The sequence below is a fragment of the Globicephala melas genome, chromosome 19 (genome assembly GCF_963455315.2).
Source record: "Globicephala melas chromosome 19, mGloMel1.2, whole genome shotgun sequence".
In the NCBI taxonomy this organism is placed as follows: Eukaryota; Metazoa; Chordata; class Mammalia; order Artiodactyla; family Delphinidae; genus Globicephala; species Globicephala melas.
The window spans coordinates 4,645,787-4,668,153 of NC_083332.1; the positions used below are offsets into that span (position 1 = coordinate 4,645,787).

Consider the following 22,367-nt stretch of genomic DNA (forward strand, 5'->3'; position numbering starts at 1 on the left):
AGAATATCAATTTTAGCATGAATTTTCAGTGCAAATATCTTTGTTATAGATATAACAAAGTAACAGAATCTCTTAAAAAAAGAGATTTTTTTAATAAAAGTAATAGAATCTCTTTTGCTGGAATTGTTTAAAGTATTTGAAATCACATCTTTGGATCTTTTAACATTATAATCCCAAATATCTAAGAGACATCAGATGAGAAGTGCTCTTACTATATTTATTACTATAGATAATACTTACTCTTATAATGAATCAATAGAAAATAACATGTACTTATCCAAAAGTAATGAATTTTTTAAAAAATAGATTTATTTATTTTTTTGGCTGTGTTGGGTCTTGGTTGCTGCATGCGGGCTTTCTCTAGCTGCGGCAAGTGGGGGCTACTCTTCATTGCAGTGTGTGGGCTTCTCATTGTGGTGGCTTCTCTTGTTTCAGAGCACGGGCTCTAGGCTTGTGGGCTTCAGTAGTTGTGGCACAAGGGCTCAGCAGTTGTGGCTCGTGGGCTCTAAAGCGCAGGCTCAGTAGTTGTGGTGCACGGGCTTAGTTGCTCTGCCTCATGTGGGATCTTCCCGGACCAAGGATCGAACCCATGTCCCCTGCATTGGCAGGCGGATTCTTAACTACTGCACCACCAAGGAAGTCCCCAAAAGTAATGAATTCTGACTTCAGAAACAGCAACAGAAAACGGTACCCTGAAGGAGCATTACTAAATGACCCAGAGCACAGAATGATTTGTATGGACAAGTGTTGTTCACAGCAGGGTTTAAGCATAGAAACAATTCTGCGAGTGCCATGTTGATCCATGGCAGAGTTCTATGTGCAGAGATGTGGTTGACAACATAAGCAGCCAATTAACAGCCTGAAGAACAGGACGATAATAGGATGTATATCAACAAGGACCAGGTGACTTTTGATAAAACTGTAAAGACAACTGGGAAAAAAGAGGCTTCCTAGAAATATGTAGTACAAAGAATGTAAGAAAATTTCTGGGAAACAGTAAGTGTTAGAAGCGATAATAATGAGGAAACCATGGAGTGTACAAAAATTACCTACTTCCTTAAATAAAATGAGATATTTAAATATTAGTATACCATGATGTGCAAGAAGAATCTAGACAGGGAGAATAATTATTAGAATAAATTATTTGTAGCAAAAATCCCAAAACATTGAAATTAAAATAGAAATCAAAACTTATTTATAGGGACTTCCCTGGTGATCCAGTGGTTAAGACTCTATGCTCCCAATGCAGGGGGCCCAGGTTCGATCCCAAGTCAGGGACTAGATCCACCCATGCTGCAGCTAGGAGCCTGCATGCCACAAGTAAAAAGATCCCACATGCTGCAACGGAGATCTTGCACACAGCAATGAAGATCCAGCATGCTGCAAGTAAGTCCCAGTGCAGCCAAATAAATAAATAAATATTTTTTAAAAACTTACTTGTAGAAAACTCTGGCAAGTCAATTGAATGTTATCTCTGTGGCTAAGACAATAACTACATTTTAAAAGTATGTTCTGAAGATATGAAAAATTCTCTATTTATAAAATGCCATAGATTTAATTGAGGAAAATATGTGTTAAAACAAATGTGATACCATTAAACACCTAGGACAATGGCCAAAATCCAAAATATGGAAAACACCAAACATTAGAAATGACGTGGAGCAGCAAAAACTTTCATGCATTACTGATGAAAATGCCAAATGGTAGAGCCACTTTGGAAGAGTTTGTGGTTTCTTACAAAACTAACATAATCTTGAATATGATCTAGCAATCACACCACCAGGAAGTTACACAAATGAGCCAAAAACTTCTCTGCATGCAAAAACATGCACATGAAATAGAACGAATAATCCTAAAATTTGTATGGAATCAGAAAGACACCAAATAGCCAAAGCAATCTTGAAAAAGAATAAAAAAGGTGAAGGCATCACATTCCCTGATTTCAAATGATGTTACAAAGTATCATAATCAAAACAGCATGCTATTGGCCTTAACACAGACACATAGGGGCTTCCCTGGTGGTGCAGTGGTTGGGAGTCCGCCTGCCCATGTTGGGGATGTGGGTTCGTGCCCCCGTCCGGGAGGATCCCATGTGCTGCGTAGCGGCTGGTCCCGTGAGCCATGGCTGCTGGGCCTGCGCGTCCGGAGCCTGTGCTCCGCGACGGGAGAGGCCACGGCGGTGGGAGGCCCGGATACCACAAAAAAAAAAACAAACAAACAAACAGTCAATTGAAGAGAATAGAAAGCCCAGAAATAAACCCATGCATATTCAATCAATAAATTCACAACAAAGGAGCCAAGAATGTGCAAGAGGGAAAGGACAGTGTCATCAATAATTAGTATTGAGAAAACTGAAAGGCACATACAAAAGAATGAAACTGGACCACTATCTTACACTATATGCATAAATTAACTCAAAACAGAAATAAATACTTGAGTGTAACACCTGAAAAACAAACTTCTAGAAGAAAACAAAGAAAGCTCCTTGATATCTTGTCAATGATTTTTTGAATCTGAAATCAAAAGTAAAAGCAAAAGAAACAAAAATAAACAAGTAGGGGCTTCCCTGGTGGCACAGTGGTTAAGAATCCGCCTGCCAATGCAGGGGACACGGGTTCAAGACCTGGTCCGGGAAGATCCCACATGCTGTGGAGCAACTAAACCTGTGCACCACAACTACTGAGCCTGCTCTCTAGAGCCCCGAGCCACAACTACTGAGCCCTCGTGCCACAACTACTGAAGCCCACGCACCTAGAACCCGTGCTCTGCAACAAGAGAAGGCACTGCAATGAGAAGCCTGCGCAGCACAGCGAAGAGTAGCCCCTGCTCACTGCAACTAGAGAAGGCCCGTGTGCAGCAATGAAGACCCAACGCAGACAAAAATAATAATAATAAGTAAAATAAATATTTAAAAAAAAATAAAATAAAATAAACAAGTAGGTCTACATCAATCTAAGAAGTTTGTGGACAACAATGGAATCTATCAACAAAATGCAAAGGCAACCTAAAGGTTGGGAGAAAATATTTGCAAATCATATATTTGATAAGGGACTTAATATCTAAAATGTATAATGAACTCACAACTCAACAACAAAAACAACAAAAATTCTGATTAAAAATTAGGCAGAAGATCCAAACATACTTTCTTCCAAAGAAATCATACAGATGGCCAACAGATACATGAAAAGACGCTGAACTTCATTCATCATCAGGGGAATGAAAATTAAAACCACAATGAGATATCACCTCACAATTCTTAGAATGACTTTTATTTAAAAAAAATAAAATAAAATAAGAAATAACAAGTGCTGGCAAGGATGTGGAGAAAAGGGAACCCTTGTGCTCCGTTAGTGGGAATGTAAATCGGTGCAGACACCATGGAAAACAATACAGATGTTCCTCAAATAAATAAAACAGAACTAACATAATATCCAGCAATTCCACTTCTGGGTATTTACATGAAGAAAATGAAAACACTATCTTAAAAAGATATATGCACTCCTGGTTCATTGCAGCATTTTTTTTTTTTTTTTTTTTTTTTTGTGGTACACGGGCCTCTCACTGTTGTGGCCTCTCCTGTTGCGGAGCACAGGCTCCGGACGCGCAGGCTCAGTGGCCATGGCTCACGGGCCTAGCCGCTCTGCGGCATGTGGGATCTTCCCGGACTGGGGCACGAACCTGTGTCCCCTGCATTGGCAGGTGGACTCTCAACCACTGCGCCACCAGGGAAGCCCCACTGCAGCATTTCAAAAAAATATTTATTTGGCTACGCCGGGTCTTAGTTGCAGCACGCGGGACCTTCGTTGTGGCATGTGGGATCTTTCGTTGTGAGCATGCGGGCTCCTTTAGTTGCAGCATGCGGGATCTAGTTCCCTGACCAGGGATTGAACCCAGGTCACCTGCATTGGGAGCACTGAGTCTTAACCACTGGACCATGAGGAATTCCCACTGCAGCATTATTTACAACAGATGAGTAAACAACCTAAGTGTCCATAAAAAAATAAATGGATAAAGAAACTGTGAGATGTGTATCTATACACAATGTAATATTATTCAGCCATTAAAAAGAATGAAATCTTGGGCTTCCCTGGTGGCGCAGTGGTTGAGAGTCCGCCTGCTGATGCAGGGGACACGGGTTCGTGCCCCGGTCCAGGAAGATCCCACATGCCGCAGAGCGGCTGGGCCCGTGAGCCATGGCCGCTGAGCCTGCGCATCCGGAGCCTGTGCTCCGCAACGGGAGAGGCCACAACGGTGAGAGGCCCGCGTACCACAAAAAAAAAAAAAAAGAATGAAATCTTGACATGTGTGACAACATGAAGGGCATTATGCTACCTGAAGTGACATGCAGAAAGACAAATACCTTAAGATTTCTCTTACATGTGTAATCTTAAAAAAAAAAAAAAAAAAAAAACCTAAGGACACAGAACAGATTTCTAGTTAACTAAGGCGTGGGGTGGGGAGGTTGGGAAAAATGGACAAAGGGGATCAAACAGTTTTTAAAAAGTTGTTAATGTGCTGCTTTCTATTTTCTATACCCTAGGAATTCAAAAAACGTATTTATAATAAATGATGCATTTTTGTTTGTTTTTTACAGAAAAGCTAATTACAGATATCAATCACCAGTGCTGTATTTAAAGCAAACTACATCTAATTTTTGAATTTTCACTTTTTGGCATTATCCACATCATGAATTTTCCTACTAAATACATCCTGGTAACAAGCCAGGATGGACAAAAAAGAAACAAATACACTTTAGCTCCACTTTATTAGACAGATATTAGGAAAAGGATCAACTAAGACACTATCATCTTCCCAAAGGATTAAGTCAATGGAAGGTGGCTTTCCTGTCAAATGAGGTGACACTGTGCCCCCTAGACCAAGGTTTCTGGGAGTGAAACATTTTTATCTTGGTCAAATAGGTATTACATGTTGAAAATTACTTTTGTGAACAGGAAATGTAAAGCCAAGATGAATGTGGCCAGTAGAGAGCAGCCATGGCGGGATCTAAGGAGAGCAGCATGGGTGTTGTGACCAACATGATTATTTCTGCGAACACAGTTCTCAGAGGCTGCAGGCGAGGTTGATATTAGTTGAAACGAAAGCACTCCCAAGTGGGCCTAAGCACCTTTCATCCCAGAAAGTTAAGACTCAGGAATTCATATGGCTAACCTGAAGGCCTCCCAGTCATGAAAATCCATTTTGGGACTGTTAACTGTGGATACTACAGAAACCTCGTATACAAAAAAAAAATCTAAATAAATAATATCTCCTGCAGCCTTTAAACCTCTGCACCCTAAAAGTGAACAGGAAACATACAGAATATAAAAAATACTTGCCAACCATATATATATACACGTATATATATATCTGACAAGGCACTTATATTTAGAAGATATAAAGAACTTTTTACACTCAATAGAAAGACAAATAGCCCAATTTAAAAATGGACAAAGGATCTGAGCAGATATTTCTCCAAAGAATATAGAAAAATATCCAATAAACACACAAAAAACAGATGTTTAACATAATTATTCAATAGGGAAATGCAAATCAAAACCAGAATGAGATACAGCTCCACACCCCTTAAATGGCTGTAATCAAAGAGACAATAACAAGTGTTGGTGAAGATGTGGAGAAACTGAAAAATTCATACACTCACTCCTGGTGGAAACGTCAAATGGTACAGCTGCTTTGGAAAACAGTCTGGGGGTTTCTCAAAAGATTAAACAGAAAATTACCACATAACCAAGCAACTGCACTTTGGGAGGGAGGGAGAGATGAATAGGTAGAGCAGAGTATTTTTAAATAATGAAATTACCTTTTATGGTACTATTATGCTAGAAACATGTCAGTATATGTCTAAACCTATAGAATATACAACAGCAAGAGTGAACTCTAACATAAATATGGACTTTGACGTGTTAATTTGTGTCAGTGCAGGTTCATCAGTGATAACAAACATACCACTCTCGAGTCGGGTACTGATCACTGGGGAGGGCCTGCATGTCTGGGGTAGAAAATGCACGGAAACTCTCTATAACTTCCATTCAATTTTTCCGTGAACTTAAAACTCCTTAAAAAAAACAGTCTATTAAAAGAAGGTGTATGTGTTCATAGCAGGTACTAACGAATATGAAACAGAGTAAGAGGAATAGCTCAGACTAGTTTTTCAAAAATTTCTAGAGGTTATACAGCTTTTGGGGAAAGAAATGTTAAGTCATAAACACTCAAGATTAAGAAATCCTGTAAAATATAAAAAGAGATATTTATTCATGAGTCCACAACCCCAAATTGTAGGTATAAAACAAACAACACTAAGAATACCATAGAGCTTCCCTGGTGGCACAGTGACTAAGAATCTACCTGCCAATGCAGGGAACACGAGTTCGAGCCCCAGTCTGGGAAGATCCCACATGCCATGGATCAACTAAGCCCGTGTGCCACAACTGCTGAGCCTGCACTCTAGAGCCTATAAGCCACAACTACAGAGCCTGTGTGCCAACTATTAAGGCATGCGCCTAGAGCCCATGGCCCACAACAAGACAAGCCACCGCGACGAGAAGCCCACGCACCACAACGAAGAGTAGTGCACTGCAACGAAGAGTAGTGCCCGCTCGCCGCAACCAGAGAAAAGCCCGCGTGCAGCAATGAAGACCCAACACAGCCAAAAACAAAATACATAAAATAAATTATTTTAAAAAAGAATATCATAAAAAATATGGAACTAATGATTGAATAAAGAAAATGAAGGTCATTTATAACAATGAAATTTACAAGATTAAAGTATCAGTGGCTTGAACAAAACAAATAACAATAGACTTTTAAAACGTCAGCATCGACCACAACTAGAAACAAGAAAATTATGAAATGAAAAAGCTCACCAGTAAAGGCAAACATACAGTAAATGCAGGAAATCATCCACACACAAAGCTAGCACGGAGGCAAAAAGACAAAAGTAGTAAAATCAGCTATATCCAAAATAAGCAGTTAAGGGATACACAAAAAAACAATTAGATGTAAAATATGCTATCAGGGACTTCCCTGGTGGCGCAGTGGCTAAGAATCCACCTGGCGATGCAGGGGACACAGGTTCAAGCCCTGGTCCGGGAAGATCCCACATACCGTGGAGCAACTAAGCCCGTGCACCACAACTACTGAGCCTGCACTCTAGAGCCCGTGAGCCACAACTACTAAGCCTGCATGCCACAAGTACTGAAGCCCATGCGCCTAGAGCCTGTGCTCTGCAACAAAAGAAGCCACCACAATGAGAAGCCCGCACACTGCAGCGAAGAGTAGCCCCCCCTCACTGCAACTAGAGAAAGCCCGCGCACAGCAACGAAGACCCAATGCAGCCAAAAGTAAATAAATAAAAATAAATAAATTTAAAATATATATATATGGTATCGAAAACAGTAATCATGAGGAGTAGAGTATAAATGCAGGGTTGTTAAAATGCATTTGAAATTAAGAGATCAGCAACTTAAAACAATCACGTACATGGAGACTGCTATACAAAAACCTCATGGTCATTGCAAACCAAACATCTACAATAGATAACACACACAAAAAAGAAAAAGGAATCCAAATATAACACTAAAGATAGTCATCAAATTGCAGGAGAACAGAAGAAAGGGAAAAAATGACCTACAAAGACAAATCCAAAATAATTAATAAAACAGCAGTAAGAATATACATATTGATAATTACCTCAAATGTAAATGGAATAAATGCTCCAACTAAAAGAGATAAAGTGCATGAATGGATACAAAAACAAGACCTGTATATACGCTACCCACAAGAGACTCACTTTAGATCTAGAGAAACACAGAGACTGAAAGCGAGGGGATGGAAAAAGGTATTCCATACAAATGGAAATCAAGAGAAAGCCAGAATCCCAATTCTTATATCAGACAAAATAGACTTTAAAATAAAGACTGTTAAAAGAGACAAAAAAGGACATGACATAATGATCAAGGGATCAATCCTAGAAGATATAACAATTACATATGCACCCAACATAGGAGTACCTAAATATGTAAGGCAAATATTAACAGACATAAAAGAAGAAATCGACAGTAACAATAGTAGAGGACTTTAACACCCCACTTATATCAATGGACAGGTCATGCAGACAGAAAATCAATCAGGAAGCACAGGCCTTAAATAACGTATTAGACTAAATGGACTTAACTGATATAGAAAGAGCACTCCATCCAAAAGCAGCAGAATAGACACTCTTTTTAAGTATGCATGGAACATTCCCCATGGATAGATCACAAGGCAGTCCAAAAAACAAGACCTGGTAAATTTAAAGAGACTGACTTCATATTAAGCATCTTTTCTAACCACAACACAGACTAGAAATCAACTGCAACGAAAAAAACTGCAAACAACGCAGACATGGAGGCTAAACAATATGCTACTGAACCACCAATGGATCACTGAAGAAATCAAAGAGGAAATAAAAAATACCTAGAGGGAAATGAGAACAAAAACACGATGATCCAAAACCTATGGGGCACAGTAAAAGCAGTTCCAAGAGGGAAGTTTATAGCAATACAAGCTTACCCCAGGAAAGAAGAAAAATCTCAAACAACCTAAACTTACACCTAAAGTAACTAGAGAAAGAAAAAGAAACAAAAACAAAACTTAGTAGAAGAAAAGAAATAATAAAAATCAGAGCAGAAATAAATAAAATGGAGACTAAAAAAAACAAGAGAAAAGAGAAGGAACCAAGATGATAGAATAGAAGGACGTGGAGCTCACCTCCTACCACAAACACATCAACATGTGGAACAAGTCTCACAGAATAGCTAGTGAATGCTGGCAGAAGATCTCAGACAACCAAAATTGCAAAAAAGGGACTTCCCTGGCAGTCCAGTGGTTAAGACTCTGCCCTCCTACTGCAGGGGGCACGGGTTCTAGCCCTGGTCAGGGAACTAAGATCCCGCATGCTGCACATGCTGGCCAAAAAAACAAAAAAATTGCAAGAAATATCACCACGTAACCAGGTGGGATGAAAAGAAAGAAAAAAAGAAAAGAAGGAATCGGAACAGCACCTGCAACCCTGGGAGGGAGATGTGAAAGAGGAAATGTTCCCTCACCCTGGGAACCCCTTGACTGACTGGGATATCAGTTGGGACAGACAGACAGCTTCAGAGGCTCAGAGGGGTGGGCACCAACCAGCCCGTGGCAGGCAGAACAAAGCCAGCACCGACGATCCATGCCACCTCACTGCATTCCCCAGGCCACGATGCATGTCTGCTGGTGCACGAGGTGACTGGGTGCTGAAACCTGAGCTTCAGAAGACAGACCCAGGGAGTGGACTGCAGTTGGCTGCACGGAGACAGGCTGCAGGGACTGGAGTGTGGTACGTGCCACAACTGGGGGTGTATACAGACGGAACCAGGGCCTGCCACAGAAGTGCCACTGTTAACGGGTATATGAAGGGGAGGGGAAAGGCCCCTGCCATGGCAGCCTAACTCTTGGCAAGCTCACAGCAGGTGCAACTCCACCTCTATGAGCTCTCGGAGCACGGAAGCACCAGCGTGTTACCCATGTGCAGAGGTAAGGCTGAAATCAGAGCCAATCCCCAGGGGCCATGAGATTTAGGAAACAGGACTGAAATCTGAGCCCACGCTCTGCAGCTATGCAATCCGCAGATTTACTCTGCAGCTGCAGCCCCACCAGTTTTGTAAACTCAGCGTCTGCAGGACACCCAAGAGCGTTACGGGTGCTCCCGTGGCTGGAACAGGTCCAGTGTTAGCAGCTTTGGGCTTTGCGGGTGCGTGCATGGAGAGGCAGGGCTGAGGTCTAGGCTACTTCTGCACCTCCTGCACTGGGTCCAGAAGGGCGACTACTGTGGTACCGGCACATGACTTTAGTGGATCTGCACTTAACAGATCTTCGCTGGTGACTTTATGAACACAGAGCCTGAGGGTCACCAGGGCCAACTGCTGGCATTCACACGGCTGAGGTGGGGCCGAGGGAAATGCCAACAAGAGTGTACTCTGTGAACCCGAACAACGGGTGACAGGCAGCACCACAGAGCATACTCGTCAGTGGACAGCTCCTGCGGAGGAATACTCAGCGGCTCCTCTCCCAGCAGCAGTACTCCAGCCTGGCCTACCTCACCCTGAAGCTCAGAGACAGATATGGGAGCTGCTACTCCAACAACTGGGGAGCACCCTGCCCCCAAGAGGGCTGAGACAAATACAGAGCAAAGAGGAGGTCCTGCTCCACATCCAGCGCAGGCTCTGGTCCCCACAGCACTAGTCACACCACCTATCACGGGGATAATAAACAGCACACACTGAAGAAGGACGTGGCAGGCATGCACGCTGAAATCAGCCCTGGCACCAAAAACATCACACTCATGCAGGCTACACAAGGATGCTCTCACAGAAAAACGGCCCTCCAAGATCATGGTAGTAATAGATAACTTATCTCCTTCAATCACAGGGTGAGAGAAATATAGGTAAAATGAAGAATCAGAGGAACCACTTCCAATTCCAAGATCAAGAGAATTCCCCTGAAAGAACAAACAGTGAAACCAACCTCTCCAGTGTAACAGGCTCCAAATTCAAAAAGAAGATAATAAAAATAGGAAGGAATTAAGAAAGGCTATCGACACAAAGGCAGATTACTGTAAAATGTAACTAGAAACTATACAGAGGAACCAAGTAACATTAGAATATTCATTTGCCAAGATGAAAACTGAGGTAAAGGCAACAAAGAGCAAAATGAGTAATGCAGAAGAACGAATAAGTGACCTGGATGATAGAATAACGGAAATCATCCAACCAGCAGAGCAGAAAGACAAATGAAAAAAAATGAAAGCAATATATGAGACCTATGGGATAATATAAAGCATGCCAATATCTGCATAATAGGGATCCCAGAAGGAAAAGAGAAAAGGGGATTGAAAATGTATTTGAAGAAATAAATGAAACAGACACTAAAAAAAAAAATAGAAAAGATCAATGAAACTAAAAGCTAGTTCTTTGAAAACATAAGACAAAATTGATAAACCTTTAACCAGACTCATAAAGAAAAAAAGAGAGAGGGCACAAATCAATAAAATCAGAAATGAAAAAGGAGAAGTTACAAATGACACCACAGACATACAAAGAATCGTAAGAGACTACTACAGACAACTATACGCCAATGAAATGGACAACCTAGAAGAAATGGACTAATTCTTAGATAAAATCTCCCAAGATCGAACCAGGAAGAAATAGAAAATATGAACAGTCCAGTTACCAGTAATGAAACTGAATCAGTAATTTAAAAACTCCCAAAGTTAGAAAAGATACATGCACCCCAATGTTCACTGCAGCACTATATACAATAGCCAAGACATGGAAGCTACCTAAACGTCCATCACCAGATGAATGGATAAAGAAAATGTGGTGTATATATACAATTGAACATGATGGAGCAATAAAAAGGAACAAAATAATGCCATCTGTAGCAACATGGATGGACTTAGAATTATCATACTAAGTGAAGTAAGACAGAGATAAATATCATATGATATTGCTTATATGTGGAATCTAAAAATTTAAAAAATGGTAAGAATGAACTTATTTGCAAAACAGAAATAGACTTACAGACATAGAAAACAAACTTATGGTTACCAACGGGGAAAGGGGATAGGGGAGAGATAAATTAGGAGTTTGGGATTAACATGTACACACTACTCTATATAAAATAGATAACCAACAAGGACCTACTGTACAGCAAAAAGAACTATACTCAATATTTTATAATAACCTATAAGAGAAAAGAATCTGAAAAAGATTATATATATATATATATATGTATAACTGAATCCCACTGCTGTACGCCTGAAACTAATAACAACTTCATAAATCAACTACACTTCTATTGAAAAAAAAACTCCCAAAGAACAAAAGTCCAGAATTAGATGGCTTCACAGGTGAATTCTACAAAACATTTAGAGAAAAGTTAACATCTATCCTTCAGAAACTATTCCAAAACATTGCAGAGGAAGGAACACTTGCAAACTCATTCTATGAGGCCAGCATCACCTTCACACCAACCAGAAAAAGATATCACGAAAAAAGAAAATTACAGGCCAATATCACTGATGAACATACATGCCAAAATGCTCAAGAAAATAATAGCAAACTGAATCCAGCGATACATTAAAAGGATCATACACCACAATCAAGTGAAATTTATCACAGGGATGTGAGGATTTCTCAATATCTGCAAATCAATCAATGTGATATACAAATTAACAAACTGAAGAATAAAAACCTTATGATCATCTCAACAGATGCTAGAAAACCTTTTGACACAATTCAACATCCATTTATGATAAAAACTCTCAAAAAACCAGACACAGAGGGAACATACCTCAACATAATAAAGGCCGTATATAACAAACCCACAACTAGCATCATACTCAATGGTGAAAAGCTGAAAGAATTTCACCTAAGATCAGGAGCAATACAAGGATGCCCACTCTTGCCACTTTTATTCAACATACTTTTGGAAGTCCTAGCCACAGCAATCAGAGAAGAAAAAGAAATAAAAGGAATAGAAACTGGAAAGAAAGAAGTAAAACTCTCAAGCTTTGCAGATGACATGATACTACATATAGAAAATCCTAAAGATGCCACCAGAAAACTACTAGAGCTCATCAATGAATTTGGTAAAGTTGTAGGATACAGAAATAATACAGAAATCTGTTCCATTTCTATACACTAACAACAAAGTATCAGAAAAAGAAACTAAGGAAACAATCTCATTTACCATCACATCAAAAATAAATAGATAAATATTTAGGAAGAAACATACCTAAGGAAGTAAAACACCTGCACTCCAAAAACCATAAGACACAGATGAAAGAAACTGAAGATGACACAAACATATGGAAAGATATACCATGTTTTGGGGTTGGAAGAATCAATATTAAGAATCATTTTTAAAATGACCATACTACCAAAAACAATCTACAGATTCAATGCACAAATGGCATTTGTCACAGAACTAGAACAAAAATTTTTTACATTTCTATGGAAACACAAAAGACCCCACATAGCCAAAACAATTTTGAGAAAGGACAGCGATGGAGGAATTGTGCTCCCTGACTTCAGACTATACTATGAGATCATCAAAACAGTATGGCACTGACAAAAAAACAGACACACCAATCAATGGAACAAGATAGAGAGCCCATAAATAAACCCACGCACTTATGGTCAATTAAACTATGACAAAGGAGGGAAGAATATACAATGGAGAAAAGACAGTCTCTTCAATAAGTGGTGGTCAAACTGAACAGCTATATGTAAAATAAAGAAATTAGGACATTCTCTAATACCATATACAAAAATAAACACACAATGGATTAAAGACCTAAATATAAGACCATAAACCATAAAAATCCTAGAGGAAAACATAGGCAGAACACTCTTTGAAAAACTGCAGCAATATTTTTTTGGATCTGTCTCCTAAAGTAATGGAAATAAAAGCAAAAATAACCAAAGGGACCTAATTAAACTTAAAAGCTTTTGCATACCAAAGGAAACCATAAACAAAATGAAGACAACCTAATAAATAGGACAAAATATTTGCAAGTTATATGACCAATAAGGGATAATATCCAACATATATAAACAGCTTATACAACTTAACATAAGAAAAACATAAAACTCAATTAAAAAATGAGCATAAGAACCGAGTAGACATTTTTCCAAAGAGGAAGTGAAGATGGCCGATGAGCACATGAAAAGATGCTCAACATGGCTAACCACCAGGGAAATGCAAAGCAAAACCACAATGAGATATCACCTCACATCTGTCAGAATGGCTATCATCAAAAAGAACACAAATAACAAATGCTGGTGAGGATGTGGAGAAAAGGGAACCCTCCTATGATGTTGGTGGGAATGTAAATTGGTGCAGCCACTGTGGAAAACAGTATGGAGGTTCCTCGAAAAACTAAAAATAGAACTACTATATCACCCAGCAATACCACTTCTGGAAATATATCCAAAAGCATGTTAGGTGCTCCCATAGTTACCGACTTCCAGAGAGAAGTTATCCTCACTCAGGGAGAGCAGGTTCCTGTAGGTCTCCAGCATCACGTCCCTGTACAAGGTCCTCTGAGCAGGGTCCAGGCATTCCCACTCCTCCTGAGAGAATTCGATGGCCACATCCTTGGACGTAAACAGTCCCTGAAAGGAAAGCACATTTCACCAAGTGGACAAGGAGAGATTTCTGAGTTTGACACAAACTTACAGAAACAGACACGTGTAAGGACTGACTTGTCTGGGGTGAATGTTCTGACTGATCCATGTAAGATAATTTTGAGCAAGTTACGCTTCTCTTTATGTAACCGAGGTGAAATGCATACAACATAAAGTCAGCCATTTTTAAAGTAGCGTTCAGTGGCATTTAGTACATTTATAATGTTGAACAAACATCACCTCTTTCTTGTTCAAAAATATTTCAGTCATCCCCAAAGGAAATCCTTTACCCATTTCAGCAGTTGCTTCTTTCTCCCCCATTTGCCTCAGTCCCTGGACACCAGTAATGCTTTGTCTCAATGGATGTACCTGTTTGGGATATCTCCATGTAACTGTAATGGTATAAAATGTGACCTTTTGTCTGGTTTCTTTCACTGTGAATAATTTTTTTGGCTCAGCCATGCTATAGTTAGGTATCAGTACTGCTTTCCTTTTCAAGGCTGAGTAATATTCCAATGTATGAGTAAACCACAGATTATTCACTCATCCTTTGATAGACATTTGGGTTATAACCACCTTTTCTCTAATATTAATAGTGCTGCTGGAAGTTTCACGTAGAAGTATGTGTTTGAATACGTGTTCTCAATTCTTTTTGGTATTTATCTTGGAGTGGAATCACTAGGTCACATGGTTTTGTTTTCCACAGTGGCTACAACATTTTACCAGCAATGTATCAGGTTCTAACTTCTCTACATCTTTACCAAAACTTGTTCTTTTCTGTTTTATTATAGGCATCCTATCGTGTGTAAAATGATATCTCATGGTGGTTTTGATTTTGCATTTTACGAATTTCGTTGAACATCTTTTCATTTGCTTGTTGATTACTTCTATATCTTCTATGAAGAAAGGTCTATTAAAGTCCTCTATTTTATAATTAGATTCTTTGTATTTTGGTTCTTGAGGTACAGGTGTTCTTGAGGTATAGGAGGTAAAGGAGTTCACCTTTCTTCTGTTTACAGTGGATAATTCCAATTAACCTATGTTCAAGTTCACTAGTTCTTTTTTTTTTTAATTTATTTATTTTATTTATTTTCGGCTGCATTGGGTCTTTGTTGCTGTGCACAGGCTTTCTCTAGTTGCGGAGAGCAGGGGCTATTCTTGGTTGCAGTGCGGAGGCTTCTCATTGCGGTGGCTTCTCTTGCTGCGGAGCACCGGCTCTAGGCCCGCGGGCTTCAGCAGTTGTGGCGCACGGGCTTCAGTAGTTGTGGCACATGGGCTTAGCTGCTCCACAGCATGTGGGCTCTTCCCAGACCAGGACTCAAACCTGTGTCTCCTGCACTGGCAGGTGGATTCTTAACCACTGCGCCACCAGGGAAGCCCCAAGTTCACTAACTGTTTATTCTGATTGTCAATCTGCTGTTGGTACTTTTGAGCTCTAGAATCTGCTGTTGACAAATTTCAGTTTTGGTACTTTTCAGCTCTAGAATTTCTAACTCTATCTCTTTATTGATGTTTTCTGTTTCTTGACACAATGTTCTCCTACTTTCCTTTAGTTCGTTCTCCATGGTTTCCCTTAAGTCTCTTAGTACATTTAAGACAGTTGATTTAAAATCCTGTTTAGTAACTGTAGTATCTGTGCTTCCTTATGAACACCATCATTAACCCGATAATCATGCTCAAGCTTCCGATTCTGGAGAAATTCTTAGAAATCTGTAGTAAAGTCGGCATGCTCAGAAGCAGCCACTATGACCTGTTATTTTATCACAGTTAAAACTGTACAGGACCAATGTGTCTTCATTAAGAAAATGCTCCATGAGGATACAAAAAAAGAAAGTCAACTCTAAGTGTATTAACACGAAAACAAGTCTAAGATATATGGTATGTAAACATTTAAATGTGCAGAATAAAATCCCATAACAAAATTTTATTAAGGAGTACTTTCTAAAATCACACTACCATATATAAATGCATTTTTGTAAGATTTGCAGTGGGGATTAACAGTGGTTTCTGATGGAGACAGTAAGTGACAGTGTAAGATGTGACAGGGAAGGGGATATTTTACTTCTTAGTCTCTAAACTGCATCGCTGTGTGTAGCTGAACCATGAAAATATATACATGAGATGTTTAATACAAAAAAAAATAACACTGAACAAGAACTAGTAAAATTATAATTCACCTCCAGCCTTTCTGATGACAGAAAGTTCTGCTCTTATGTCTTGGCTAAATTATAACCATTTTTATCTAAAACACCTGCTGCATGAGAGTCCCTGTGTGAACACTACAGGCTCTGTGAGATGAATGTTTTGTAAATAATTTAAAGAACGCTTATTGTTAGATGACACCCTACCCATTCCTTAGGTCTGTTTCGAAACTTCCCATTCTATTTTAAAGTGTTCATATTTTAGAGCCAGAAACACACTGACTGACTTCTTTAACTTCCAACACACTTATAAAATCTGACAAAGCAAGTCTCCCCATATCAGTCTTCCTTCCCAGACCTCCTCAGGTATTCGTGCACAGCAGTACATCACTTACACATGTAGTCGCTTTCATCCTGGGTTACGTGGAGATGAAGGGGCACCCAGAAGGGTGCACTACACAACCCTCACTGCCCTACCTCACTGACACCACAGAGCCGACTCCCCATCTCCAATCCACGCCTGAGCATAAAACCTTTCACGGATGACCACCTGAAAGGGGGCTCTTCCCAAGTTCCCCGTCACTGGGTCACAGTGACATGGAAACAGGGAGGTGAGAGGAGACTGAGGGAAGGCCCTGTGTGTGAGTAAATCGGACATTTCAGAGACAGAGAAGATTAATGAGCCCAAACTGTGTCATTTTAGGAAGGAGAGAACAAATCAACAAAGAATATGACTTTTACCTGTGAAAGCTCCATTCCTTCTTCTTTCCTCCTCCTCTGAATTTCTTGTTAAGATTCTTCAGGTAAGATGATTCTGTGGGAGCGAAATACGCTGTTTAATGCTTACAACCAACATACCCCCCTTCTGGCATCCACCACAAAGCTACCAGAAGGAGAACCTGAACGTGGGGGAAAGACAGTCCTTTGCTGCCAGCTGTTAACACGAGGGATACAGGGACAATAAACTCCTACACGAAGATCAATTAGTGAGCTTGTCACCCACTTCTTCAGGAAGCCCTCCCTGCTGCCAAAACGCCCACTTGACTGCAACTGCTCCGTCCTTTGTCCACTTGGCACTAATGCAAAGGACAGTGCCTCCTCCAACTCCTGCTCTCTTCCGGAGGCAGCCAGCGTCCGGCGACCGGTCGGCACAGGATGTGGAAGCTTGTCCCTGTTGTTAACTGGGAGCAGCTCTGGAGGGGCCACCCCAGCTCCAGAGCTCCCTGCTGGAGCGATATTGAACAATTTGTCCCAAGGGTGATGGGAAACCATAAAAGATTTAATGCCAAGAGATGATGCAATCAAACTTATGATTTACTCCTGATACAGACAAGCTGAGAAAAAGGTATGCCTCCATCTCTGGGCCTATGCCCCTGGCCTCTTTTTTAAGCATTTTCCATAATTGCTGGAGGACTGGAATATGTTTAAAATTTCAATTATAACCAGGCAAACTGCTCTCCTCTATCTTCTCCATGTCACAGGTGGGTACACTGAGGCTCGGAGGGGGGTAATTTTACCAAGTTACCCTGAAGAAGTCTGAGTTGAATGAACAGAACTAGGTGGAAGTGGCAGCCTGGATAGGTTTAAATAGAAAAAGTTTGTCCTAATTCCAGATTACCTTTCATATTCCTGAGCAAGAGAAGCTTCTCTTTCATGGTTTAATCAAATTCAAACATTTAATTCCTCTTTTCCAGAAAACGTTATAGTCAAAAAATATGAAATTACAAATAGTTATTCCTCCAGAAAAACAAGAAAGAGGGTCACCTGTGGAGATAAGCCCTAACAATCTCTTCATCATGAACACATGGGTTCTGTGGAAACAAAGTTTCACATCAATCTAGAAAAGGCTGGAACCTGGGGCCCCTGACTACAGTGCCTGCACCTGGACAGCTGTGTCCTGAACACAGACTACAAAGAAGCCATAAGGCACTAAAAATAACTGCATACGTGCACAGCTCGGGCAAACAGCTTATGAACAATAAGAAACAAAAAGGCCAAAACCCAACTGCCACTTCTGAGGTGCTGAGAGCAAAACCACCCCCCCCATCAGGGGGCGAGCAAGGGCACCTGTTTCTTGTTCTCGCTCACTTGTGCCGCAGCACGAGTCCCAATAAAGCTTTGCCTGAATTCTTCGTCTGGCCTGTTATCAATTTCTACTGATTAGAGTCCAAGAACCCAGGTCAGTAACAAATCCAGCCCATCAGTTAACATCTGCACAGAAAGGACAAAGGGGACTTGGGGGGATAATCTACTTAGTTGGACACTTAAACTCAGAGCTCACTAATTGAGCAGATCACCTGAGGGAAGAAAGAAGCTACTGAGTACTAAACTAACTGGTTAAACTAGGTTTTGAGTGTTAAAAGACGATCACCACCCTTACCACATGCATAGTGAAGTTATTTAGCAGACATCAAAGAATAGTTCCAATACAGGATACAGTAGAAAGCGTATAAACCTCATAATCTGAACAATGAAATTTAGAGTGAAAACAATTTGGACATTTAAAACATACCCAATCGCTTCTGAGATTAAAGTTAAAACAAGTGTGAGGATATATCAAATCTTAAAAAGATTGACATGAGCCATAGTAAGGCAACAGTACAAAAGCACGGTGTGGTGGCACAAATACTTCCCCCCATTTCTTAGAAGGGAAGAGAATGACCCTGAACTGACTGACCTAAGAATCCGCCCTCTGGAAGAACGGGGCTTGCAAATGGAGTTATCATCTGAAGCAATGATTAGAAAATGCAGACGCCTCAAACACCTGCTTTTGCAACTGTCATTCTCTTCTGCATAATTTAAACATGTCAAAAAATGTTAAAGAGATTAGCTTAGAGACACCACTTAGTATTTCACAACTTAATATTCCATATTTAATCAACTCAATACTCACCTGGGTTTGGGTTCCCGCTTTCTCCACCACCACGCGCTTTGTTTCCTGTATATGTCTCCCTGGGTCCTCTGTTTCTCTCCTCTCCTTTTGTGTCCATTTCTGTGTTTCCTCCTCTCTGTTCATACGCATCATTTTGTTTCCCTCCCTCTCTATTCTTCCTCTCAGACTGTTAGGCCTCGCTCTGTTGAAATCTGTTGCAATTCCTGTCGTTCTTTCTCCCCAAACGTTCTGATGCCTCACTAACTGCATATACTTCTGCCTTTGTATTCCGTCTCTGCTCTCCCTGGAGGGAGGTCAAGGGCGATCCACCTCCTGAGTGAGGACTTAACGGAATGGGGCGGGGGGGCGGGGGGAGAAGGAGGGGAGCCGGGAGTCATACAAAGGTTTGAGAAAGGAAGTCAGACTAGGAAAACGTCGCTGCAGGAGGTCAGTGTCTCTACGGACTGAAGGCAAAAAGTTGGGGCCGGTACCTGCGTCAGAACGATTTTAACCGGAACCGGACCCAGACTCCCAGGACCGAACCGAGTCTTCTGGCGACGCCGCGACAGGCGAAAGGGGCGGACTCAGAGCGAGAGAGACGACCGCCTTCAGAGGTTTTAATTTGCTGGGACACCCTCGAAACCCAGGTATGGAGAAGCGGGGCTTGGAGATCGCATAGCGCACTTACGAACCAAAAAACCGACTCACTCACCCGCGGGCGCCAGTCTGACCGCAGGATCCGCTTCCACGTCCCTAGGTAATTGCGCGTGCGCATGCGCACCACCAGGCCAGGGGGCGGAGCCGCCTAGGGGCGCATCTCGGACGCTCCGGAGGGTGGAGGCCGCGTCTCTGGTGGTGCCGCCCTGCGGACGCCGGGTCTGGCCCTCGGACCCGCTCCTGGGAGATTCTGGTCTGTTCCTCTTCTCTCCTGAGAGGCTCTGCTTCTCTACTTCGGATCCTCTGAACGTGTCTGGTGTCCTCTGGACCCAGGTTAGGTGCAGAGCAGTTACAACTTCTTATTTCAATTAAGCGACAGCCTGAGTTTTAGAGTAGGTGATGGAAACTGGAGTGTGACAGGAAATGCAAAATTGTGCCTGTGCGGAATGTGCAATTTTATACTTCCCTTCAGAGCATAACTTTTTCTTGTGTTCCCCATTCACTTGGAGGCATCAAATATCAGAATTTCCCTGTGGCCTAGTGGTTAGGATTCTGGACTTTCACTGCCCGGCGAGTTTCAGTCTCTGGTCGGGGAACTGAGAGCCCGCAAGCCCGGCAGCACGGAAAAAAAAATCAGAGGAAAATTTTCAACCCCAAATGTGTCATTGTATGAGGGACTCCTTTGGAGACTGTGAGCAAGGAGTTGGCTGCACTCAGGTGCTTGAGAATCAAGCCTTATTAAATAATTCAACCATATTTTAATTATTTTTTACTCTTTGACCTTTGTCTGACTATAGGATGTGACAAATAAATCCATTTCTTGTCATTCTGATAGGAATTTCCATTTCCCGAATACTAGTGTCTCCACTGTAGGTTTTGCTACTTATTAACTTCCGTTACGCACTTTGGCATATTTCTGAATTTTTAACTTCATTGATCTACCAGTCATGAATAAACAGGTCTCCTACGGATAGCCACTCTTTTTTGCTTCTCTTTTGTGGCTATTCTTACTCGTTCTTTATTCTGTAAGATTTTCTCGATAACATTGCTAGCTTCAGAAACTGAGTGTCTATATCGGGAACAGGTTAAGTTTATAAATTAGCTTAAGGAGAATTGACCTTGTTATAATACTGAATTTTTTACCCAGGAATGTGATGTGATTTTCCATTTGTTTATATCCGCTTTCATATATTTCAGGAATGTTTTATAGTTTTCTTCACATAGGTTTAAAAAGTTTGTTAGATTTACTCCCAATTAGTTTATTTCATTTCTGGTTATGCTTTTCTAATTAAAGTTTCTTGCACTATAACTTGTAAAATGATTCTTTCTTGCACCTATGAAAGCTACTGTTTTTGTATATTTATATGATCTTCCTGACTTATCTTCTGTAGATTTTCTATCAATTCCTTTGTGTTTCCAGAGGTATGATTGCATGATCTGCAAACATAGTTTTATATTTTTCTTTCCCATTCTCATGCCATTTTAAATCGCCCTGGCTAAACCTCCAACACATGAGAAATGAATTGAACAGGTGATCATATGCTTTTTTTAGTGTGGTTTTCTAACCTTAGTGGAATAACTCTAGTGCTTCCCAAAGAGCAAGATAATCACTTCATTTTGACATGTTAGAAAAAATGCATCAATTCCCAGTGTTGAGTTTAAGTTAACATACGTACAAGTTCAATTCTTCCAAATATATGTTTTTGTAACTATGAGTAAGATCCCGATTTCTCTTTATACCCACTACTACGATGTACTATATTAATGGATTTACAAACACTGAATCATGCTTGAATTCCAGACATAAAATTCACAGTCATCTATTATTTTGCTATATTTTATTTTAAATATTGCCATCTGTACGCAGGTGTGAGATCTTTCCATAGTATTCTTTTTGGTACAAACTTTAGGACATTTGAGTATCAGCATTTTATTTGATTTATGTAAACTATTTGGAAATTGTACTTCCTCTTTAAGGCTTGAATTGAGTACATAACATTGGCTTATCTGTTCTCTAAAAGAATGGAAGAATCTACCTGCTAATCTGACCCTGGTGCTTTTATTTGTATGGGACTCATAAAACTCTCCCTTACCTCTATGGATATTCATTTGTTTAGACTCCTATTTCTACTGGAGTCAATACTGGTAGAATATATTTTCGTAGAAAATGTCCATTTCATCTAGGCTTCGCAGTTGATTTGTATTGATTTGGAGAAATGGGGCAAATATTGTCTAATCTCAATTATTGACTCACTGTCTTTCTTTTGTGCTAATTAAAAATTCATTGTACTGAAAAATTTAAAAATTGAAAGTCCTTGATTGTGTGATTCCATTTCTTTGCCCATAAATGGTGGTATTTCAGGGGTCCTCAGAGATTTCAGAAAGCGTTACATTTGGGGTAAAGGAAATTCTCAGGGAGGCAGGGAATCCACTGAGACACATGTGCTGCTCTGTAGGTCTTCCATGGCTCAGACC

The 22,367-nt window shown here is 40.5% G+C and overlaps 1 protein-coding gene and 1 pseudogene across 1 annotated transcript in view; both read right to left on the reverse strand.

The window, feature by feature from the left end:
- Positions 1-19,288, reverse strand: part of LOC115847759 (zinc finger protein 665-like) — a 73,524-nt pseudogene extending 54,236 nt beyond the window's left edge.
- The window catches only part of LOC115847712 (zinc finger protein 665-like), a 50,157-nt gene continuing 41,867 nt past the window's right edge, over positions 14,078-22,367 (reverse strand). The window contains exons 7-8 of the mRNA XM_060289118.1: positions 17,105-17,177; positions 14,078-14,210 (exon numbers count right to left, since the gene is read on the reverse strand). Coding sequence (XP_060145101.1) covers positions 17,163-17,177 — 15 coding nt within the window. The 3' untranslated portion in view covers positions 14,078-14,210; positions 17,105-17,162. The remainder of the gene's footprint in view (positions 14,211-17,104; positions 17,178-22,367) is intronic.